Source organism: Monodelphis domestica, chromosome 3 (assembly GCF_027887165.1).
Source record: "Monodelphis domestica isolate mMonDom1 chromosome 3, mMonDom1.pri, whole genome shotgun sequence".
NCBI lineage: Eukaryota > Metazoa > Chordata > Mammalia > Didelphimorphia > Didelphidae > Monodelphis > Monodelphis domestica.
Window position 1 is genome coordinate 520,207,040 of NC_077229.1, and position 26,064 is coordinate 520,233,103.

Consider the following 26,064-nt stretch of genomic DNA (forward strand, 5'->3'; position numbering starts at 1 on the left):
GAAGCAAATACACTTCAATGACCCCTAAGAGGTAAGAAAAATTAAAGCAAAGCCAAAAATGGAAGAAGTAGAGAGCAAAAGATTAATAATACAAGTTATCTATTATCAGAAACAACTGCCCTGAAAAGTGGGCAGGGAGACAATCCAAGACTCATCAGACTCCCAAAACTAGAACCAAAGGAAAAAAAACATATCATATTTCAAAAGTAAAAGAAAACTAAACCTCAGATCCAATAGTGTTATTTCCATTGTATATAAATTCCACTGGCTTCTTGTTACTTCAGTATCAAAAATAAAATCCTCTGTTTTGTATTAAAAACCCTCATAGGCTGATCCCTTCCTACCTTTTCAATATTCTTATACTTCACTATATGAGCTAAGATCCAGCTTCACTGGTTTCTTGCTATTCCTACACATGACAGCTTATCTTCTAATTCTTTGTCTTGTATTAGCTGTCCTTGATTCATAGAATGCCCTCCTTGCCCCACTTCACATTCTAGATCATCTGACTTCCATAAAGCCTCAATTCAAATAGAAAAATAAATACATTCAGTTAACAAAACTAAAAAAAAATGGAGGTTTCTACCCCTTAACTAACAAAATAAACCATTAGCTTATCTGATTTCAAAAGAAGGGGAAAGACCAAATTGCCAAAATAAAAAAGGAAAAAAAGTTCATCCATAACCAGTTAAGAAGAAATAAAGGATCTTATTTGAAACTATTTTACCCAACTATATACAAAAACCAGATAATTTAAATTTAATAAACACATTAAACACAAATATAAAATACTCAGATAATATGAATAAGAAGTAAAGAATTTAAATAATGGAATTTCAGAAAAAGAAACTAAACAAGCCCTATATAAATTCCTAAAGAAAAAAAAAACAATGGATTTACTAGGTAAATTAACAATGAATTTTTATTATCATTCAAACAATCTAATATTACATAAAATTTTACCAAAATAGCAAAATAATGTGTCTTATGAAGTTCCTTCTGTGATGCAAATATGGTTTTGAAATATAAACCAAAGATAAATTAATATATCCTTATGCATGCTAACATAAATATTAAGCATCAGCAAACTATGACATATTGAAGATATTCTCTTTGACTAGATTGCATTTTTGCCATGAATGCAGAATATGATCAGTATTAGGAAAACTATAAATGTAATGGATTATTGATAACAAAAAAAAAAACACTATAAAGTCAGATGCCAAAAGGGCTTCTTATAAAATGGCACTTATTTTAAAATTTTTTAATTTTTCCATATTATAAGTTTCTTTATCCTCCCTCCCAACCATCCCACTTTTCCAAGAAGACAGGTGTTTTATATACTTTTGTTATGTAAATTATAACCGTCATCATGTGGTTAAATACTTATGATATTTAAATTATAACTATGTTTATGATATAGTTTATACATATATTAATCACATAAAACAGATTTCCTTGTGAAACAAGACCCATATTGCTTATACTAGAGAAAAATTTGTGGAGGAAATAAAGTGGAGAATTGTATGTTTCAATCTACCTTCAGACTTTTATTGCTTATACTAGAGAAAAATTTGTGGAGGAAATAAAGTGGAGAATTGTATGTTTCAATCTACCTTCAGACTTTGTATGTTCTTTCTATGGTAGTGGATATCCTTTGGGTCCCTTGGAGTTGTCCTGGATCCTTGCCTTGTTGTGAATAAGTAAGTCATTCACAGATGATCATTCTACATTATTGTTGTTACTCTATACAATGTTCTCTTGATTCTGCTCATTTTGCATCATTTCATATAAATATTTCCAGGTTTTTTGTGATCATCTTGTTTGTCATTTCTTATGTCACAATAGTATTCCATTACAATCACATACCACAACTTGTTCATCTATTCCCCAATTGATGGACATCCTTACAATTCCCAATTCTTTTGCCACCACAAAAAGAGCTACGATCAATATTTTAGAACATATAGTTTCTTTTCTTTTTACCTTGATCACTGTAGATACCAGTAGTGGTAGTATACTCAGTGTTATAATTCTTTGAGTATAATTCCAGATTGCTCTCCAAAATGGCAAGATCATTTCACAATTCCACTAATGTATTTATTAGCGTCTCCATTTTTTCACATCCCCAACAACATTTCTCATTTTGCCCTTTTTTCATTTTAATCAAATAGGTGTGAAATGATATCTCAGAGTTGTTTTGATTTTTATTTCTCTAATCAATAATGATTTAGAGTATATTTTTATATAGTCTTTTTCATATCTTTTGACCATTTATAAATTGGGAAATGCAATATTTATTATTTATTGTATTTGACAGAATTCTTTATATATTTTGGACATGAAATCTCTATCCAAGAAACTGTGTATAAAATTTCCCCAACTTATTGCTTTTCTTCTAATATTCACTAAATTTTTTTATTCATAAAAGAAACTTTTCAAATTAATATATTGAAAATTATCCATTCTTCTTATTTATTCATAAATTCTTTTCTTATCCATTAATGTATTTAGTCATTCTAGATCATGTATCAATTTTTATCTTATCTTGGCAAGTAGCGTAAGATATTGTTCTACATTTAGTTTCTGCCAAACTGCTTTCCAGTTTTCCCAAAATTTTTTACCTAAAAATGAATTCTTATTCCAAAAACTTAGAACTTTACTAATGTCAAAGACAAGGACACAAGGTTACTATAATATTTTATGACTGTTGTCTATCTATTCTGTTCCATTAATCTGCTTTTCCATTTCTTAGCCAGTACCAGATAGTTTTTTAAATTATTGTTTTATAATATAGTTCAAATTTAAATGCTGCTAGACCTCAACATATTTTTCATTATTTCTTCTAATAGTCTTGATTTTTTGTTTTTCAAATGAATTTTATTATCTTTAAAAAATAACTTTTTTGTTAATTTAATTAATATGACATTAAATAAGTAGATTAGTTTAGGTAAGATTGCCATTTTCATTATATTGGCACTTCCCCCTCATGAACAATGAATATTTCTCCAGTTATTTAAGTGTTTCATAATTGTGTTCATATAGTTTCTGGATTTGTTTTGGAAAATGTACTCCTAGGCATTTTATTCTATCTATGGTTAATTGAAGTAACTTATCTCATACTATATCTTCTTTCAGGACATTGTTAGCAGAATATAAAATAAACTCACATAAATGATCAGCATTCCTATATATTGCTACTTTAGTCATTTGCTAAAAGTATTGATTTCTGTTTTTAAGATAACAAGAATCATCAGAATTAATGGACCATTACTTCATGTGGTAAATTGTACGTCTAAAAGCATAAACTAGTATCATCTGTAATAGAAGAATTAGTTACCTTTCCAGGAAGGATAAAACTTTGGAATACTTCTATGAATTAATAATAGAGAAGGAAGGAAAGGAAAGGAAAGGAAAGGAAAGGAAAGGAAAGGAAAGGAAAGGAAAGGAAAGGAAAGGAAAGGAAAGGAAAGGAAGGAAGAAAAGGAAAAAGGAAAGGAGAGGAGAGGAAAGGTGAGGAAAGGAGACCAGGAGAACAAGTTACACAGTGCCTACAAAATCATAAAAGGAAAGCCACTTGGAAGACTAAAGGATGGTGCCAGGTTGGCTCAATAGCTGGGAAACATTCTAACCCATGTCCTGTTGGTAAGACAAAAGGAAAAGCATCCTGAGGTCCTACTTCAGCAGAGAGTGACCAGGGTCTAGCCAGGAGTCAGTGACGTTGCCAGGCTTAATTAGGAGCCTACAGAGAGCTAGAGTGCTGCATCCAGGCCAGAAGAGCAGCCAGACCCACACCAGGATGCCAGCTGGCAGCTTAGTCATTCCCTCCCTACTTGTGGGTCCCGCATCGAGAGAAGACCAAATCTGATGAGCTTCAGTGAGGAGCAGCTCCAGAGCCAGCAGTGGAAAGCCCCAAGCTGTGTCCTGGGGGAGAAACAGGCTGCGGTGGCTGGTCAGTCTGAAGGACCAGGGAGGGGGATGTCTTCAAGTGGACAGCTGGCTGCCGTGCATCCCCTGCACCCTCCCTGAGAGCCCTACACAGGGGAGGGGGAAGCGCTCCCATTGGGCTGCCGGGGTGAAAAAATGTCATCAGTAAATCGAAACAAGCCTCCAGGTCTGTCTCTCTGAGCTAGTGGTTGAGTCCAGCAGCACAATGCAGAGGAAGAACTTTGCAGGAAGACAGTATTTAAATATTGCCCTGAATGCATGGAAAATGTGTAAGTCCCCAACCCAAGCTGTTCCCCCAAGCTTGGAAGGACCAAACACTTACTGGCCCCAAGAAAGCAGCAGGAGGAGCCAAGAGGACAAAAGATCAGCCCAGGCCTTCTCCCTAGAAACACACACAGCACCTGACCCTCATTTAAAATCCAAAGTCAGGAAATTCTTTGGAAGAATGAAAAAATAAAAAGTCCACAATAAGGAGCTGATATACGGATAGGAATATTCAAAACACAAACCCAGAAGAAGAAATTAACTGTAAAATACCAAAAAAAAAATCAAAGAAAAATAGAATGTGGGTATGAGTTCAACTGGAATTTCTTCAAGGAATAAAGCAAGAGATGTATTTTTTTTAATAAAGAACAAAAATTATTTTAAAAAAACAAATGAGAGAAGCAAAGGAAATAAGAGTAAAGAAATGAGAACTGTGGAAGAAATAGTATAGCAAAAATGTAGAGCTTTCAGGTAAAATAAACAGTACTTCAAATAACCAGAAAGAAAATATTCAAGTACCTAAGAACCACAAGTCAGGTTCATACTTGATTTAACAGCCATCACCTTAAAGAAGTGGAGAACTTGGAATTTGATATTCCGGGGAGGCAAAAGATTTAATAAAATCTTGTAGGGGAAAAACTTGGACTTTAATAAAATAGAAGACTTATAGGCATTCCTAATGAAAAAAAGCTGATCATACCAAATCATGAGAGCCAATTGTTAAATTTTCTGTGTGAGAATTTACATCTCAATAATGGGCAAACATTATAAATCAGAACTTGTTTTTTTAATTGTCTAGACTAAGAAAGTGATGGATAAAATGTTAATAATGAAGATTAAACTTTAAAGTGTGTTATGCATTTTCAGAGTGCTGTTTATTAAAACATTTAGTAGTAAATCCCTTCATGTATCTCCCCAGAATTCTTTCATCATGAAGGATCATAGAGGGAATCTAATCTGACAGATCTGGCTTTGCAGTACCTCTGTTATTTTTTAATGATCTGAAGTGAAGACTAGATTGCTGGGGGGGAGGGGGGAGAAATAAACTAGGGTGGCAGGAGAGGAACAATAGAGATTTCCCATGATTGAGGTTTACAAGTAGAAATCAGTCTAAACAAAGAGGAGAATGAGTAAGTAACACTTAAACTTAACACTCCTCTGAAGGACAGAAGAATGGACACACACACACACAGTTGGGTTTAGAAATACATTTCATCCACCAGGGAAGGAGAGAATAGATTAAGGAGGGGAAATTTATTTTAAGCACAACAAATACGAAGTAGGGTAGATTTTGAAGAGAGGGATAAAAGGAAAAATAAGTTGCTATTATTGGGCTCTGGCTGAGGAAATGAAGTGGAGTGAAGGACCAGACACAGATTATAACAGTCGTAGAGGACCAATGTTGAGCTAATGCCTTCTCTCTTATCAACTTCTATTTTATAAAGAGGCAGTGGAAAACAGAGAGAAGAAAAAATATAAGAGAACTGGGTGAAAGGAAATATACAATGAATACTATATAACCCTAAGTATGGTTAGGATGAGTTTATCTGGAAAGTAGGAGAGGATAACATAATAGATTAGGAAATAGAGGTCAGCAATATGATATTTCCTAGAAATACCTTTGAAACAGAGATGTGCACACAATTAAAATGAAGGGCTAAAGCAAAATCTGTTCATAAGAAATAAAAGGTAAAGTTAACAGTTGTGATTTCAGATAAGTAGCAGCAAAAAATAGATCTAAACAAGAGAAATGAATAGGAAAACTATTTTTGCTGAAAGGTACCATAAATAGCAAATTAGTAGCAAAATCAAACATAAATGTCCCAAATGGCATAGCATCTAACTACTTAAAAGAAAAGCTAAATGAGTTAGAGGGGCAATTAGATGGTAATGGGGAGAATCTTAATTTATCCTCCTGAGACCTAAATAAATCTTAACTAGATTAAAAAAAAGAAATGAAAAACTTGAATAGAATTTTTGATAAGTTACATATGGTAGATCTCTAAAAATTATTTAATAGAATGAAAAGAAATATATATACACAGAATTTCACAAAAGTGGATCATGTATTAGGTCATGAAAAAATTTTAAATGACTAAAAGTAGGACTATTCAAGTCATCTTTTATGGATGACAGTGAAATAAAATTTTATTGAATAAAAGTCACTGAAGAAATGAATAAAAATTACTTAGACACTAAATAATCCTAAAGATAAAATGAGTCCCAAAACATATCATATAAACAATAATTTCATTAAAAGTAATGACAGTGATATAGCATACTAAAATTTGTGAGATGTAACCAAAGAAGTTCTTGGTAGAAAATTTAGACCTTTAAACATTTTCATTAGTAAAATAGATGAAAAGCAAAGGAATGAATTGGTATATATATATTTTAAAAACCTAGGAAACCAACTAATTGAAAATCCCCACTTAAACAACCAAGTAGAAATTCAGAAATCCAAGGAGAGAATAACAAAACTAAAAGTTAAAAAAAAAGTAAAACTAGAAGCTGTTTTTAAAGAAAAGTAAGCAAAATAAATTAAACAATTAACTCAATTTTAATAAAAAAGAAGAAAAGCAAATTATCAACACCCAAAATAAAAAATATACAATCATAACCAACAAAAAAGAAACAAAAGAAATCATTAGGTGTTTCCTATAAGTAATCAAATCTTAGGGAAAAAATGGTATAAACTCCCAAAGAAATAAATCCCCAAACCAGATACATTTACAAGGAAATTCTACCAAATAAACACATAAAGAAAGACAAATTAATTCTGATATTATATAAAATATATTTTAAAATAGAAGAGGAGGTCCTAATAGATTCACCAATTATAAAAATATGGTCTTGATATTTAAACCAGGAAGAATACTATAACCAAAATCCCTAATGTATACTGATATACCGATTTCAAATAAATTATTAACAAAGAGATTACAGCAATATATCACAAAGATTATTCAGGATGACCAAGTTGGATATCCATATGGGATTCCTTGGTAAAAAAATACTGAATTGGTTTGCCAATTTCTCCTCCAGCTCATTTTAATGGATGAGGAAAGAAAGACAAAGAAGGTTAAGCAACTTGCCTAGGATCGTACACAAATGCCTGAGACCAGATTTGAACTCTGGAAGATTATCTTCCTGACTTTAGGGCCAGCGTTCTTTGTACTGTACCACCTGGCTGCCCATAACAAGTAGTATCTATCTAAAACCAAGACCTAGCATTATCTGTAATGGGGATTAGATCATATCCCCTTTCATCTTTTTGAACCTGGAATAGACCTCTTCCCTAACGGACTATTTCTGACCTCTAGGTAGCCAGTGTGGCTTCTGGAATCAGGCAGATGTCTTATAACAATAAAGATTTAATAGTCTCTCAAGTGTTATTCGCCATCACTCTTGCTTTTCAATATAGTACTAAAAATACTAACGATGGCACTAAGATAAGAAAATGAAAATTAATAAGCGTGGGCAAAGAGGAAACAATTTTCACTCTTTGCAGATGATATAACATGTGAATTTGGAGAACCTTGGGGAATTGACTAAAAACATAATTGAAACAAATAACTTCAGCAAATAAAGCCACACAAATCATCAACAATTCTGTATGTTCCTAACAAAATTCCATTTAATAAATAGCATTTTTAAATTAAAAAGAAAAAAAATAAATACAATTTATCAATGCATATGCAATGTGCAACACTCATTGATCTCCTACTTCTGCAAAATAGTGGGTTGTGAGTATTAATATCTTTTCATTCAACTCATGCTTGATCTTTATTATTTTGAGTAGCCTAGGGATACTTAAAGATCCTCTCTACTGGGATACAAACTCGGTGTCTGACAACAACTGTCAAGAAAACTGGAAAGGAGACTGGCAGAAAATATAAACTCCAATGGGTACATTCCATAGGGTGAAATCATAAATAAGTTGTAAGAACAAAGAAAAAACTGACCTGTCTAACCTATTAAGAGAACCAGACAGTATTTTAAAGAGAAACAACTTTGAAAGACTTAGGCACTCTGATCAACATAATTACCAACCACAGTTGCAGAGGACTAATGTTGAAGTGTGCTACCCACTTACACACTGAGAGACGATAGATTTCAAGTGCAGATTAAGTTGTTTTTTTTTTAAACATGACCAGTGAATGCTTATTTTGCTCGGTTATATTTTTTAGTAACAACTGTTTTCTTTTTTGCCTTTTCAATGAGAATGAGAAAAAAATTTTTTTGGGGGGGAAATTATTTTTAAAGATTTAAGAACTCTGATCAATAAAATGAGCAACCACTGTTGTATAAAAGCCAGTGATGAAGCATACTTCCTATCCTGTGACAGAGAGGTGTTGGACTAGAGGTACAGAATGAAGTATACATTGGGGGGGAGGGACAAGAGGAACAGGGTACTGATAATGATACCTATGAAAAAAAAGAATGTCAATGAAACATTTTTTTAAATCCATAGAAGATAGCGCTTTAGAGAAAAACAGTTTTAATAACCATTTTGCATGTTTTATGCTTTTTAGAAATATATTCCTAATAGAATTTGATCATATCATGTCTTTTTTCATTTAAGATAATTTTTTCTAATATTAATATTTTGTGATTTAAAATGTCCCCTTTGAACGTCGGGGAACCTGGAAAGAAGACCTCCTTCCTCCCAGATTAGTATTGTTTATGACCTCTAGGTAGCCATTTTGGCTTCTGGAATCATTCAGAAGGTCTGTCCCAAATAACCATTTAATGGTGTCTGAAGTGTTCATGAAAAGAAAGTCGTCATTTCATAAAGAAGGATAAAGTGGGCTTTAAACAACTTTTGAAGGGGATGCTTAGCCTGAAGATCCTTTCGCTGTCCTCGTCTTTATTGGGGGAGCCCCTTTTGTCAGCTCCTTTATAGAGTCTGCTGTGGTCTTGAGGCACATGTTTGGCATGACTTCCAAAGTACTAGGAACCCTGGATCCCTTCACTGTTCAGAAAAGGACGGAGAAAGGCAGGGAAGGCATCAACAAATGCTCCATCTTGTAACTTCTCCTTCCTGCTCCTAGTCCCTGAGGCAACACCAGCAAACTTTAATATACATTCTACATAATGCTAGATAATAAAAGGGGAACAGTGAGAAGTAATACTACTTGACTATGGGAAATGCCATTAAAATTTATAATGAATATATAATACATGCAGCAGCCTAAAATTATTTGCCATGTCAAAGACTTTACAGGATCATGGGAAATCCATAATGCTCTTCTATTTTTTTAGTGTCTTATTTTAAAAACTGAAACCCTTACTTAGATGACTCATATCATTTGCATGCAAATTTTTGATGTTACTAAAATACATATTACTGTTTTTTCCTTTTAAATATGAGCCCGTTCTGGAGCTTCTGGGCACATAAACCAAGAACAGTCCGGCCTCGTTTGAATGTATTGTCTGAAATGACCCTGACCCCAGGTTAATGCTTAACTCCGAGGATGTCTCGTACCATCGGCCATAACGCAGGAAAAGTTCAGACTTTGTCACAACATTAACGTACGATACGGAGGCAAATGACTGAAAAGGGATACTGGCTTCCAGCACTACGAATCAACTCCAGAACTCTTAGCAGCGGCATGACTTGGAGATCCATCACAACTCTTTGTCAGGCAACAAGCTACAGATATAAAGAGAGAGGCAAAAGACAGCCCCCCTTTAAGAACTAATCTAACGGGGGGACAAACTACAGGATGGAGAAGAAATGATCCATAGAGTGAAGTCTCTAGAGTTAAGAGGGAAACACTTAGAACTTTATCTGAGATGAAGGCAGAGAAGAAGATGGAGAGCATTCCATGAGGAGTAAAGCTAGTGAAAACAGTGCCAGTGATTAAAGAGTTCCCAAGAGTACCCCGATTTAGGACTGGAAAGGTAAGGGACTGTGTCAGTTTTGAATGCCACGTAGAGTTTTATATTTGATCCCAGAAGCGATGGGGAGCCCCTGGAGTTTACTGAGGGTAGGAGTGAGAGGCTCAGACCATGTTTTAGGAAAATCGCTTTTGCAACTGAGCGAAGGATGGACTGGAATAGAGTGACTTGTGGGAGGCAGACCAACCTGCAGGCTACTGCGGTATTCTAGGCATGAAGAGATTGGTGGTGGCAGTACAAGAAGACAGAAAAGGGTATATTTGACAGAAGTTACAAAGGTAAAATCGACAGACCTTAGCAAAAGATGAGTAAGATGGGGTGAAGAGTCAAAGGGGACATCTAGGCTGTGAGCCAGGGAAGCTAGGAAAGTGATGGTACTCTCAAGAGCAGTATGGAAGGGGAAAGAGAATGACTTTAGATTCGTTGAATGTAGATGTCTAATAGGTAGTTGAGGATTTAAGACGGAAGGTCAGCAATGAGGTTGTTGGATCTGGATAAGATCTGAAAATCATCAGCATAAAGGTGACAATTGAATTCACGGGAGTTGATAAAATCAAGGGAAACAATATAGAGAGAGGGAAAATGTTTTCGGATATGGCCCTTTGGGACACTCGTGACTAATAAGCATAATCTAGATAAAGATCAAAGAAAACTTAAAAGGAGGAGTCAGATAGACAGAAGACCCAAATATAGCACTGCTGCAAAACATATAGAAGAGAGAATATCATGAAGAAGAGGATGATCAGCAGCAGCTAAACACATGATCAGCTGTAGAAAGGAGATTAAGATGGATAGGACTGAGAAAAGACTGCTCTGGTCTGACAATTCACAGGCCACTGATAACTTTTGAAAAGAAAGTTTTGGATGAAGAATATGGGCAGAGAAGCCAAGACTATAAAAAAGAATAAGAGAAGAAATAAAGGTACTTATTAAACACAGCCTTCTAAAAGAATTTAGCCACAAAATTCAGGTGCAATATGCAATTTTAGTTAATAGGGATGAATGGATCGAGTAAGTTTTATGAGGATGACAGAGACATGGCTATGTTTGTAGGCAGTAAGGAAGAAGCCAACAGACTGAAAGAGAATGAAAATAAGTAAGAGTGGAGATGATGGAGGAGCCAATCTGCTGGAGAAGACAGGATGAAAGGGAATCACTTGGGCATGCAGAGAGTCTGAACCTGGAAAGGAAGGTCACCTTATCAGTGAGATGGGGGTGAAAGTGAAGATAGTAACAGAACTCAGGGTAAAGGAGGAGGAGAGGATAAAGAGCTCTCAGTAATGTGTGCCACAAAGTATGAGGCAAGATCCCAGCTTTCCAGGCTTGAGGGCTGTCAATCAGTCCTTGCACTCTACTTTGCACCTTCCCTTGCTACAAGATTAAATTGTAATATGGGGTCTGGAGGAGCCATCACAGAGAGCTTGATTCTAGATGACTATGTGCTAGCTCAGTGCCAAGGTACTTTGGATATAGTGAAACTCTTCACTGCTTCCAGTTATGGAATGTCTGAATTTGGAATAAGAAAATTAGGTTTTACGTGCCAAGGTTCAAGGCTTTGTCCCCTTGCCCAACTAAATTTTTTTTTTACCTTCCATGTCACCCGCCCATCAATTTTTTTTCTCATATATTTCTTCATTGACATCCTTTACTCTGATTCTCCATTATTACTTATTTGGAATGGTTTGCAGCTTGTTCTCACCCCACATGCACCTTTCCACTGTGCCTATGACGTTATTAATTTTCAGTTCTTCAGGTACAATATTATTTCATGTCTTGTATGGAACCATAGTGATAGACTAACAACACTGGTAGACAACTATTTAAAAGATGGACTTTTAATCAAACAAATTTCCCAAAGACAACCCAGCCATCCCTTTTTATCTTTAATTCTATGAATTAAGCCCAACTCAGGGTTCATATATAGTATCAGTCCAGGATGAGAGAGGAGAGAGAGAGAGAGAGATGCCTTCTCTGTGTATATTTGATCTAGTCCATCTGCATTTTTCAGTTTTGTTCTCTTTTGTGCCATTTGTTTCTACTCTATAAGCATATCTAGGACTAATATCAAAAGTCTGCAGCTATTGTGTTTGGTGGCAAAAAAGAATTATTAGAAACATCATAGCATATCTTTTTTTCTGTTTGGTGTCTTCTTAATTTTATCCATAAATACCTCAGGATGACTTTGCTCTGCTGAGTCTGCCACAATGACTCAGTAATCAAATTTTCCATTTTTTTAGTATCCTAGGATCTGGTATTATAAAGTCCAGGCAAGAAAGTATTAGTTCCTCTACTTTTAGCAAAAAGAGAGCTCAAAATTAAAGAGGTTTTGTGCAAACAAAGCCAATGCAATCAAAATTGGAAGGGAAGCAACAAATTGGGAAATAATCTTCATAACAAAAACCTCTGACAAAGGTCTAATCACTCAAATTTATAAGGAACTAAATAAATTGTACAAAAAATCAAGCCATTCTCCAATTGATAAATGGGCAAGAGATATGAATAGGCAATTTTCAGATAAAGAAATCAAAACTATTAATAAGCACATGAAAAGTGTTCTAAATCTCTTATAATCAGAGAAATGCAAATCAAAACAACTCTGAGGTATCACCTCACACCAGGAGATTGGCTAACATGACAGCAAAGGAAAGTAGTGAATGCTGGAGGGGATGTGGCAAAGTAGGGACATTAATTCATTGCTGGTGGAGTTGTGAACTGATCCAACCATTCTGGAGGGCAATTTGGAACTACGCCCAAAGGGCGACAAAAGACTGTCTACCCTTTGATCCAGCCATAGCACTGCTGGGTCTGTACCCCAAAGAGATAATAAGGAAAAAAACTTGTACAAGAATATTCATAGCTGTGCAGTTTGTGGTGGAGAAAAACTGGAAAATGGGGGGATGCCCTTCAGTTGGGGAATGGCTGAACACATTGTGGTATCTGTCGGTGATGGAATACTATTGTGCTAAAAGGAATAATAAAGTGGAGGAATTCCATGGAGACTGGAACAACCTCCAGGAAGTGATGCAGAGTGAGAGGAGCAGAACCAGGAGAACATTGTACACAGAGACGGATACATTTTGGCACAATCAAATGTAATAGAATTCTTTACTAGCAGAAATGCAATGATCCAGAACTATTTGGAGAAACATATGAGAAAGAGCTCTATCCACATCCAGAGGAAGAACTGTGGGAAAAGAAACACAGAAGAAAAACAGCCACTTGATGACATGGGCCGGTGGGGCTATGACTGGGGATGTAGACTCCAAACGATCACCCCAGTGCAAATATCAATATCAATAAGGAAATGGGTCTTGATTGATGGCACCTGTTAAACCCAGTGGAATTGCGCATAAGATATGGGACGGGTTGGGGAAAGGGAGGGAAGGAACATGAGTCTTGTAACCGTGGAAAATTATTCTAAATCATCTAATTAAATAAAATTTTAAAAAAAGAAATAAAAAGAGAGAGCTCTAAAAAATGTCCACACAGCTTATATTGTTAACTGGATTCATCCTCTCTTTTTTTGTCCTAGTGATCTATAATATATTCCAAGAATAATATGCCTTCTGGTTTTTCCTCCGCTTGCTTTTATCCAGATATGTTCAATGGAATTTCTTCCCCTTCTCTAAGAAGCCTGACATAGTTAAAATTTCATGAATCTTTGAATGCACACGTGTACATACACGAGCACACACACACACACACACACACACACACACACACACACACACACACTCAAAAGCATGAAAAAACCTGACTCCAAGCTCTAAGCAACCATTTGAGATTTCATCTCTATAAAATGGTTGATTGGGAAATCTTCTTATTCAGGAGGGCATTATAATGATGAAAGCGTAGGACTAGTCCCCTTCTGTCTGCCTCTCCCTATTTATCTGTCTATCCTACTGAACACATACCTGCAGCACACCGTACAGCAACTTTGGAAGCCAGCCAGTGTTCAGTAATGAGTGCCTTGTGTTATAGTCTCCAGGAAGAAAGATAACGAAGTAAGTCAAGCCTTTCCCCCAAGCTTTCCTAATACAGTCCTTCAAAAACAGTACAAATAAAAAGCGCACACAACACATTTTTCAACATAATCACCAACAAAAAGTCACCATGAGTCGTTTCTCCAGCTCTGGATAGCTTAAAAAGGACAGAGAGAAGGTCAGCAGGCGTTACTGGCATGAAAACGGGCCTGGAAATGGAAACACCAAAGCGTTTGGACCTTCAATGATTAAAATAGCAGCAAGTGGCAACAATAGCAACCGTGTTGGCATTTGGAGAACCCAGCATACAGGGAAAGAAAGAGGACTGAACAGTTAGAAGGGTATTCCAGGGGTCCTCTGGACTAGCCTTGGACACAGGAGCAGCTATCCTTTGGCCGCTACTTTGCCCAGTTCTCAGGTTCTGAGCAAAAAGGAGCGGTTGTCATCTCAAGGGAATAGGGATCCCAACTGGGTAAGGCCCAGGAGGGTAGTGACTAGACTACTTCCTGGATCCAACCACTTTGGAAGCACTGAAAATTTACAGGTGCCCAAATTAGCTGTGAAAGCACCAAAAGAACAACAAAAGACTGAAGTTAAAGCTAATCATCTCTCCCATTCCTAGAGGTGAACAGAACCCAATTGTAACATAAAGTCCAGTCAAGAAATAGGCTGTGGAAATGGGAAGAAAAAATTCACCATTAAAAAGCTACTATGGTTATAAGGAAAGCTCTAGATACATACTCAGAAGAAAACAGTGACTTCAAAATATTGTGGTAAGCAAAGCCTCTAAGAAAAAAATACAGATTGGACATAGTCCCAATAAGAATTCCTAGAAGAGCTAAAGAAAACAATTAGAAAATAATAAAATAAAATATTTTAAAATAAAATAAAAGCTGTAGAGAAAAAATTGGGGAAATAATAGCAATGCAAGAAAATTTTGAAAAGAATTTATAGCACGGTGAAAGACACACAAAATATGCTAAAGAAAATAATTCTTTCAAAATAGTCAAATAGAAACTATTGATTTCATGATAAAGAAATGATAAAACAAAAATGAAAATAGGAGAAAATATGAACTATAGAAAAAACAAATGATCTGAAAAATAGATTGACAAGAGATAATTAAAGAATTATTAAAGGACCTGAAAACCATAATTAAAAAAGGAATCTAAATATCATGTGTCAAAAAATTATCTAAGTATCTAAGGGCAAAGTAGAAATAGGAAGAATTCACTGATCACCTTCTATTTACAAAATAAAAACTCCATAATTTTATAACAAAATTCCAGACCTCCCAAGTCAAGGAGAAAATTCTTCCCAGCAGCCAGAAGGAAATCATTCAAATATTGAGACAGAGGATCACAAAAGATTTAGCAGCTACCACTATAAAGGACTAGAGGACTTGGAACAAAATTATAGAAGGTGAAGATCTAGGATTACAGCCAAGAACAATCTATCCATTAAAACAATAGGATCCTGTGGGGAGATGTATCTTTAATAAAAGAGAGCACTTGCATGCATTCCTGTTGAAAAGAATATAGTTGAGTAGAAAATCTGATATTCAAACCTAAGAAGCATAAAAAGGTAAACATAATGAGCAATCAAAAGGCCTTGAATGAAACTGAGATTCCTTTATAGGAACATAATACATTTAACACCTTAAATTTTTTCATCGTCAGGGGAGTTAGAAAGAATCTTAGAGAGAAGGAATGAGTGATTTTATTATGTTGATGATCTCTAAAGAAGAATGGAAAGGAGAGAAAAAGAGATACATTGGAAGAAAAAGGAAGGGAAAGTCAAATGGAGAAAATTATCTCACATTAAAAATATATGCAAGGAAGAATTTTTCTCCAATAAAGAAGAAAACATGGAGGGAGCAGGCAATGTTGGAACCTCACTCTCATCTGAACTAGATCAGAGAGGGAAGAAAAAAATATATATATACAGATTTGGTTATAGAAATTTATCTTAACCAATAATGAATTTCATAGGAAAGGAAGGAGGTAAGGTGGGAGGTGGTGAAAAGAGGAAGAATAGATTAATGAAAATAGTAGTCAGAAGCAAAACAGATTGTAGAGGAGGGAACGGGGTAAGAAAAGGATAAAAAGATGAAAATAGGATAGAGAGAAATACCAAGTTAGTAGTCATAATTGGGAATAGGATGAACTGACCTATAAAATGGGCAAGGATAAGCAAAAGTAAAAATAGAACCAATTAAAAGTGATAATCAGAGAAACTACATTTTGCTAAAAGGTACCATAAGCAATGAAGTAATAGCAATACAATGGATGAATATTTACAAAAATATGTTTCCTAAGTTAATAGAAGATAAGGAATACATAAGGAACTCTAGTATAGAAAAAAAAATTGAACAAGCCATAAATTAGATCCCTAAGGGGAAAAACAAAAACCCAAGACCAGAAAAGATTTACAAGTGAATTCTACCAAACATTTAAAGAACAGTTAATTCTAATATTATATAAACTTCTTGCAAAAACAGTTAAAGGAGCCCTGCTAAATTCCTTCTTTAACACAAATGTGGTTTTAATTCCTAAACCAGGAAGAAAAAAGCAAAATGAGAAGACTGTTGACCAATTTTCCTAATGAATATTGATACAAAATTTTAAAATAAAATAATGGCAAAGGAATTAAAACAATATATTGCAGAGATCAAACACTATAATAAGGCTAAATTTATATCAGGAATGCAGGGCCAATTCAATAGTTGGAAAACGTTAAGCATAATCAACTATATCAATAATGAAAACAACAAAAGTCATGATTATCTCAAGAGATAAAGAAAAAGCTTTGACAAAATACTACACCCATTCCTATTAAAACACTAGAACACATAAGAATTAATGAAGCTTTTCTTAAAATAAGTATCTATTGTAATAGAAACCACTATTAGGAGAATTATGGTAATAGGAAATGTTAAAGCCATAACACCAGGAAGCCAACTAAGGGAAAGACTGGATCTTGCACTCCTCTCCCTACCCTACTTCCTGTTCCCTTTTCTTCTCAGAAATGGTAAATTTGAAGGTTTCCTCTAATAACTAACTCCCACAATCAAATCTTTTAAGTAAAGGTCTTTTATTCTTTTGGGTAGAGGAGGTAGGGAGAGGGTAGAAGTGAGATGAAAATGGGTCTCCCTGTAATTTTAAGTTATCCCTGTTGATTGAAGAGTTCAAGGTGTTTCTAATCCAGGAAATAACATTATCTTTCCCTAAGGGGAGATGGTGACAGCAAAGGCTTCTACTGAGTTAACCCCAAAAATCTTCTCAGCACTCAGTCATATAGATAATCAATGACCAAAGAGAGAGATTTTCTTCCGCCTTCTCTTTCCAACCTTCAGAGAAGGAAGTGAGTTCAGACAGCTGCGTTTCCCCTAACTGCTCCCTTCAAGATTCCATTGGAACTCTGTCTCCATCTCAGTTGATTGGCGGTTTACCAAGTTCCAAGCCTCTTGCTTTTCTGCAGATCCATTTTGTCACTTCTGAAAATCCTTGTTAACACTATCTAAAACCAAGAAAAATTATCTGTAATGGGGAAAAACTAGAAACCTTTCCAACAAGATAAAAAATGGAACAAGTGTCTATTATCACCATTTTTAATATTGTATTAGAAATTGCTAGCCTTAGCAATAAGACAAGAAAAAGAAATTAAAAGAATAAGTCTAGACAATATGGCAACAAAATTATCATTTTTTACAGGTGATATTCTGATATACTTAAAGCATACTAGGCAACTAAAGCCAGGCAAAATAATGAACAATTTCAACAAAGTTTCAGGATATAAGATAAACCCAAATTATCGGCATTTTCTATATAGTACAAATAAATTCATACAGAAAGAGATAGAGAAATTCCTTTTAAAATAATTGCAGATGGTCTAAAACACTGAGAAGTCACAGGAAGTATATGAACCCCATTACAAAATACTCTTTGCACAAATAAATACAGAACCAAATAATTGAAGAAATATTAATTGCTCATAGAGGCCAAACCAGTGTAATAAAAATGACAATACTGCTCAAGTTAATTTACATACTAAGTACTTTGCCAAACTACCAAAAATTACTTTAAAGAACTGAACATATGAATTTTAAAATTCTTCTAGAATGGTCACGATTATCAAGGGAATGATTGAAAAATTGAAAGGAAAGGATCTCAAAGTTTGTTACAAGACTGTTATCATCCAAACAGTTTGGTTCTGGGTAATGGGCAAAGGAGAATGGAGGAAGGGAGAGAATTTGAAACTAAAAATTAAAGTTAAAAAGCCCAAAAAAAAGGATCCAGTAAAAACACTAGCTATTATTTAATACATAATCTGCTCATTTGGTGTTCATTTTCTTAAAACTTTCCTCAGAAATATTAGCTGAGCAAAAATTGGGCATTTTATTCATTATCTTCTCCTGTCTGAGGATGCTGGAACAAACTAACCTAGGTCTCTTGAAAGATCTCAGAAAACACAAGGGAATAGCAGGAACTTCAAGGTAGGAAAAGGATATAAAGAATTTTGGTTGTAAAATAAGGATTACATAACTTAAAGGTTTGTTAGAGTCAACTAAATTGCTAATACCTTTCATCTATTATAGCAGCAGCATATGAGAATGATGATCATACTACTTGAATTTCTTGTATTCATTAATTCAAAAGATATTCATTATTTAGAGTTTATGGTGTTTTATTCTAGACACCAAGAGAGAATGTTTAGATAAGACAAGATTCCTGTTCTTGTGGGGCTATATACCATCATACAGTATTGTTTTTTACATACTTTTTTCACTTACTGGCTTATTTTAATAGGATACAGAAAGTATTGATCATTAAGACGAGCATATTATTAGTGTTGTGCCGTATACTTTTTACTTGTCCTTTATATAGATTTGCTGGTTATTTCTGATATATGATCCAGGTGTCAGTTGTTTTTTTATACACCAACACATCTCCTATTTATACTTTAACCAGTCAATAAAAATTTGTCCATTTCATAGAAATTCTTTTTGGCAGGTGAAAAATAGAATAAATTTGAGGTGGAACTTAGTTTATTTTGAAATTGGGGGATTCTGTGAGAAACAATTTAAAAGTCTAGAAAATTCTTTAAATGTCCTAATTTTAAGAAGCTGAAATCAAAACTTTAAAGGTTATTCATCACAGTTCAGTAGCAGCAATGGCTATATAATATAACTATGGTGTGATTTACCATAATTAGCATAGCAATTTGCCTCACATTTACAAAAAGTACTAATAGGTGTTACCTCAAAATAGATGAAAATGCCAGACAAATGACTACCACCTTCTTAAAAAGTGATAATCATTTCGAAAACGTAAATTATGGTCCTGTCGGCTTGAATCTTCCTACCGTTTAAAACAAAACCTGTTCCGTGCTTTTCTCTTGGTCACTGTAATCCCTTCCAAGTGACTGCTGCACAGAGCTTGGAGATGTGGAGCCTTTTTTCACATCAAAGATGCAATACAGAAGTTGTCGCCCAGAGTTTTCCGTTACAGCAGAAGACCCTGAATATGTAAAGACCCTGAAATCAGCCGCGTCATTGTTTGAACTTCAATGCTTCCCGTTTGCTTTTTCTAGGGATGTATTTTCTGATTTGCAGCAGACTATTTCGCTCTCAAATGATATACTGCTCTGCTACTTTTTTCTGCTAAACCCTTTGTGAAGACAGTCTATCCAAACAGAAAGGAATAAGTTTTATTTCAAAGGGGCAAAAGAGCATCAAGCGAATCTGTCGCCATATTTCACCTAGAAATGCCAAATGCAGCATTAGTTTTTACTATAGAAAGTTGATGTATTTACTTGGCCATAACAGTCTCTGTTGCTGAATTCATTTTCTTTTTGTTATATAATTCTACCAAAGCGCAGAAACTTTGTATTTTTAAAATTCCGCAGGGCACCATATTAGCAGAAGACCTTGAGGAAAGGTATTTAGGATAATTAACTGGAGAGTATCGGTGACTTCATGTGAAAACGAGGCCTGCTGCCACCTATCATTGCAACGGGGCACATTATAGACAGATTCATGAATCGGACAACAGATGCATTTAAATGGAATTTTTGTTAAGCCAACACATATTTTAAATGCCATGCGGACATTTTAATAAAGAAATCTTAGAGTGGATCTCTTCTAAAAGTGAATAACCCCACTGTCATTCATAAATAATTTTTTTTCAAAATGAGATTTTCACAGGGTTCAAATCCATTCTCCCTCCCTATGTGAATACCTCCAGGGAGAGAGAGGGGCGCATGCCTTCCAAGGATTTTAGGCGTTCGGTATCCCCGCAATCTGGAAAGATCTGTATGAAAATGTGGGCCCTCCTAATCAGAGAAGTCTGAATGTGTCTTCTTTTATGGCGTATTTACAGTACCTTATTGTCCATTTCCGGTTCCGTGTGCGTTTCTGATTTTTTCTGTATCCCGTCCTGGCCTTCACATGCGATCTGCAGTTTCCACAAAACTCCCCCAAATGCCATTTAATTTCTTATGCTGACCTGCAACATATTGAAACCTCAATTGGGAGATTCTTGCTTTGGAATGTAACTGAATATATATATAGATGGATGGAAGTCACATACCTGTGTGGAGTATGTGTGTATTTGGAAATGACATATTTATACAGACCCCAACGTGATGCATCGGAGTGTTGCAGGAAGACCAGTCATTGACTGGAGGAGTCTTGATAGAAATGAATGTCGTCCTCTCTCTGACACTCGTTTGGTGACCACAGGCAGGCCTCTGACCATGTCCCAGCCGGGGAGCTGGACAGATGAATCCTGCCCTTTCCAGCTCACCTTTCTGCTAAGGAGCTTTAATGAAAAACGCACCCACCAGATCCCAAGTGCCTTTGTAAAAATGGGTCATTTGGGATCTGGTATTGGGTGTTTTTCATTAAAAACCACACATGCTAGCACTGAATCTGTACTTTGCGGGGGAGGAAGGGAGGGGGCCGAGCTCTTAGGGGTCTGTTGAATGAAGCAGTATTGTAAGAAGCTCCATAGGGTGAGGTTTTTTTTAATTGGATACTAATATATATTTTCACATCTACTTGCCTATTTCTGCTAAATCTAAAAAGTAAATAGTGTAGATGGGTTTTATTTTTACATGAATAAAGATTTATTTCCAAAAGCAGCATATCCTTTATTTATTAGAATCGCAGCCATCAAGTACTTTGCCTACGTGCTTCAAATGCAGGCCAATTTTGCCTGGCCAAATATTCTGGGAAAGATGGAACATCCTTACATGTAGATTTCCATAATCAAGCTAATGGTGAAAAATATCCGCAAAAATGAAATCTCTGAATTCCCGTTAGAACATCCCAGAGAAGAAAGCAACTCACAGACATCGTGGTGTTTTAGGGGGTAAAAACATCTGACTCCTAAAGTTCGTTATCCTTCAAGCATAATGTATAAGCACGTTTTCAGTTAGTCCATCAAGTTGTGGCTTTGTTTTAATGGTTTTTTCTCATTCATTGTGCCTGGTTTTTCTTCCCGTTTGACTTATGACAGAAAAATTGCAGAGATGTACTCTATATCACTAGCCTTTTCTTTAAGACTGGCTTGTTAAATATTGGAATAGAAATGTTGATGAATTTGAAAAGAATCCAGTGTTCAATAAACATTTCAGACTCAAATTGTCATTCTTAAGTTAATCATTTTATTTATCTAAAGGGAAAAAGAAAGCTGTCGCCCTCTGTGATATGAATGGCAATTACCTTTAAAATAATTGACAAATGAAACCCCTCACAGCACTGCAGTTGTAAAGGTGTTGGTTTTAATTAGGTTTGTCTGGCTGCCTTGTCTAATCACGATGGTCAAGGTCCACGGGGATATCCTTGACCTGCCAGCTTTAGCTTGCCTTGTATATTTTAATTATTGACTCCTTGAATTTCAACATATAAAGGGCTTGAATTTTGTAATAGCATTATGTTTAAAAGCCATAAATGGGAACTTCCAAAAAGCTCATATCAAGACTCCTCTGTGCCATTTCACATGTTTTTATCCTTTATAAATAGGTATCCGTAAATGACGATATTTTAGAAGTGACATCTGATTCCCTTGTATATTTTTTATGTAGAAAACTGGCTTATCTGTAACGCATCCCAATCACTAAATTTTTATTATACACTGATTCAAATTGATGTTTGTTCCACTGTCATCTTCTAGGAAGCAGAATCAGGTAAGCTTGGAGGAGAATGTTCTCAACCGTTCACGTTGTCTCTTCTTGCTGTTAGGAGGCGTGTAGACGCCCTTCGTTTGGCCCGTGTGGACGGGAGTTCAGTTAAGCGCAGGGCTAGATCTCTGGGACTCTAGAAGGGTTGCCAGGTTTGAGGCCGTCCCGCTGCTTCTGACGCGCCCTGCCCTTTCTCTGTTGGCTACAGGTGAATGAAGTGACGGTGGAGCAGCTCGTGCACCAGTATCCGCACATCACCTTCAGTACCGTCCTGCAAGACTGCAAGAGGACCCTGGAGCGTGCTTATCAGATGGGCTGGACACCCAACATGTCCAACGCCTCCTAAACACCTCCTGCAGTATCTTAAGCAAACTCTGACACATCCAGCAGCTGTGAGGGGAGTGGCCGATGGGGGGTGTAGGATAGGATCTCTGGAGGACGTCTTAACGTTCGCCTTTCTTGGTGTCGATGTGAGTGTGTGTGTGCACATGAGTGAGTGTGTATTTTCCATTTGGATTCTACAGAACATAAGAGCAGATGTTAGTTGTTAACCCGATGAGTCTTTTATTTTTTATTTTTCAAAATTAAGGATTTTTAAAACAATGGATCTTCTTAGGTTTGGGGCCCTTTCCTGGAAAAAAAATGTAAGATAGAATGGCCGAATTGGATTTGTTTTTCTGAACATTAAATTCTTACTCTCTTTAAAATATGCGGATCTCCCCAAAGGAGTGGCCACTTTCTTTAACTGATGTAATATAATTGTTGACTTCCACAAGCCATAGTAAATAGAAGTGATTTTACACTGATTATGAACCCTAGAAACCAGTATTTTCATAAAAAGAAACACTTTGTGCCGGATTCTTTCTATTGCAGATGCCATTTCTCGGCATGCAGGCACTTTTCAGGCCATTGGGAATCATTGGGCGGACCATCATCGTGTCCACCTAAAGGCATCATCTCAAATAGCACCACAGGATGACAGGGACACTAGACAGAGCAGAGCCCTGGAACACTGTAAGGCGAGAAGCCGTGTGAAGTCTCTGTGCTAACTCGGTCAATTATTCGTTGTTCTGCAAGTGGTTCGAGTTACCTAGAGTACGAAAGATTTTTGTGGGGTTGACGTTAATATTGTATTAGCTATGGTTTCACTGCAAGCACCAATTGAGGAGCAGATTTTACTTTGACTAAAATTGGGACGAATCTCCATATTATGGACAGTGAAGCCACCGTTTTAATTAAGGATGTGCTGTTATGACAGAATCTATAGATCATTTAATTGTTTTCTTCATTTTGATAATTATGAAAATCCTTTTCTATGATTTTAATTGGAATGTTAATGAACGATAACTAATATTTAAATAGACAATCTGTTGATTTTTGTTTCTTTTTCTTTTGGATTTAGAAATGCTGATATGTAGAAAGGATTTGTTTTTGCATGTTCTTGTTTTTTGAGTGGTAGGTATGTCGCAGGTAAAGAATGAATGTTGGCTAACAATTAGAAAATTACTTATGCTCCTGTTTACACTTTTGTTGTCAATATTAATCATTTAGTTCTTTTAAGAAAGATGTCTAGCTGTCAGCAAAATGCCTGTCAGTAAATTAAAATGTATTTAAATCTCTGTGTCCCATATTTGATAGCGGTAACCCAGGCTCAGTTAATTCTTTCCTGTGTTGACATATGTAATCAAGGCATAGGATCTGCTTAACATAAAGTATACTATCCTTCAGAGTAGAGCTAGAAACAGAGCCCTGTTTCATAAATTTGCTATTTATTCTTCCATGCTTTGGCCATTAGCCACTATTCTGTCTTTTAACAGATATCTTAAATGAGGTTCCTGTAGCCACAGGTACCTTATTTCCCCCCAAAGTTGTAGATGATAGTAGCTTTGGGAAGTAAGCATGGTGTTAAATATGTATATCATTCACTATTTAAAATTTCTTTTTTTAAACAACTGTCTCCTCTGATTATGTTACCATGTCAATGTTGCCTGTTTTTTTTTTAAAAGTCCAAATCATATTTAAAAAGAAAAAAAAAATCCTTGTCAGTAAGCAGCAGAAGTGTTTCCCATGACTATGCAGGAGATTGCTAACTTTCTCTGGAAGGACATTATTACTCTGGAAGAAAGAGGCTGTTTATAATTAACAAACTATATTTCTTACACCTTGTACTATATGATTTTCATACTCATTTCCCAACTACTGAAAAAATACCTTAGTTGGCAATATTTTAACTGGTTTTTAATCTAAAACTGATTTATAAGACAATATGTGTAGTCATAGCTTGAATGAATAAGCAAAAGTTTAATTTTCTATATATGTCACAATATATTTTAAATAGTTAAAAATTACAAAAGAAGTGACAGCCATCAAAAATGGAAACGTCATGGCTTCCAGTGGAAGTTATAACCTTCAGAGTGTTGCTGTTCAGTTACTGAATGTTTTTTGAGGTGTACACTTGAGTTTTTCCCCCCTTAAAAATGGTTTGAAACTAAAAAATAGTGCTCTAAAGTGCACAGGCTTTATTAAAGGGGTTGCATTTCATTCTTTGAGACACAGGCTAAATCTCAATTTGGTACATTCAGAGAAAGTTCACATCTAACCCCAAAGTATTCACTGCAGAGGACAACCAAAACCTCATCCATAGCAAGGATTACAGGTATTGTTGTTCAGTTTGTCCTTCAATTAGATGCTTCAAAATGAGGTTTGCAACAGTTCTGAAAAATGTAGCATTTTGCTTGGAATGTCACAAATATATGTAGACAAATTGAATGCTCGTCTTTTTATCTTCTCCAAAATCTCTACAGCCCTTTCAGAATAAAGACAATGAATGATATTGCTGAAGTAGAAAAGATTGGTCCTTTGTCTTGAATTCCCCTTTATGAGTGCAACAAGAAAATTCAGCCTTTGTAGGTTTCTATTTTTCCGTGGAACTTTTGACCTTGCAATGGGTTGAAATAAAAAAGAAGTAAAACACAGTGTCTTTTGCTTTCTATGTTGCAAATATGCTTCTTGATGTTTATTGTGGGGATTGTGGATACTACATAAATTCAAATATATAATATATGATATATGATTTGTGATATATGTGATATATATTACTTCTAAAAATAACATTTTTAGAGAGCAGTAGTGACTCACTTAGAATAGTCAATACAAGTGAGTCTTCATAAGTTTCCAAGTTCTCCTGTGATTATTGAAAGAAGATAAAATAGTGAAATATGATAAATTGATGATAAAACCTTAAGCAGTTAGAAATCATCACACCTTTCATGTTATAAATGAAAAGACTCAAAGTCAGGCAAGAAACATTTATTAAGCTCCTACTATGTGCCAGACACATGCAAAGTACTGGGTATACAAAAAGATATCAAAGCTAGTCTCTCCGCTCAAGGATCTCACAGAGACAACAAGCAAGCAGCTTTGTACAAACAAATTGTGTTCAGGATAAACTAGAAATATTAAACAGACAGAAGGCACTAGAATCTGGAGAGGTTGGGAAAGGGTTCCTGGTAGAGGTGGAATTTTATCTGGAATTTGAAGGAAATCAGGAGGCAGAGATGGGGTGTCATAGTCAGAGCTGTGCTTAAGGAAGACCACAGTAAGAACAGAAATGTATAAGGAATTAAAATTAATGGTTTGACTAAAATACATAAAAATTATAAATAATATGGTGGTCACCAATTTAAAATATTATAGGCAAGTCAAAATGACTTTCATTAGTTTTTATTTACAAAATAGGTGGAGAGAGTGAAAGTTGAAAAATGCAAAAAGAGAGTAGAGA

The 26,064-nt window shown here is 35.3% G+C and overlaps 1 protein-coding gene and 1 long non-coding RNA gene across 3 annotated transcripts in view; one reads left to right on the forward strand and one right to left on the reverse strand.

Annotated features, from left to right (window-relative positions):
• The window catches only part of FBXL17 (F-box and leucine rich repeat protein 17), a 449,402-nt gene extending 424,144 nt beyond the window's left edge, over window positions 1-25,258 (forward strand). For both annotated transcript variants that reach the window (XM_056824950.1, XM_001380499.4), the window contains one exon: window positions 22,492-25,258. In XM_056824950.1, the coding sequence (XP_056680928.1) occupies window positions 22,492-22,629 (138 nt within the window). In that variant the 3' untranslated portion in view covers window positions 22,630-25,258. The remainder of the gene's footprint in view (window positions 1-22,491) is intronic.
• Window positions 1-26,064, reverse strand: part of LOC130458548 (uncharacterized) — a 49,688-nt gene that overhangs the window by 8,126 nt on the left and 15,498 nt on the right. The window lies entirely within an intron of this gene.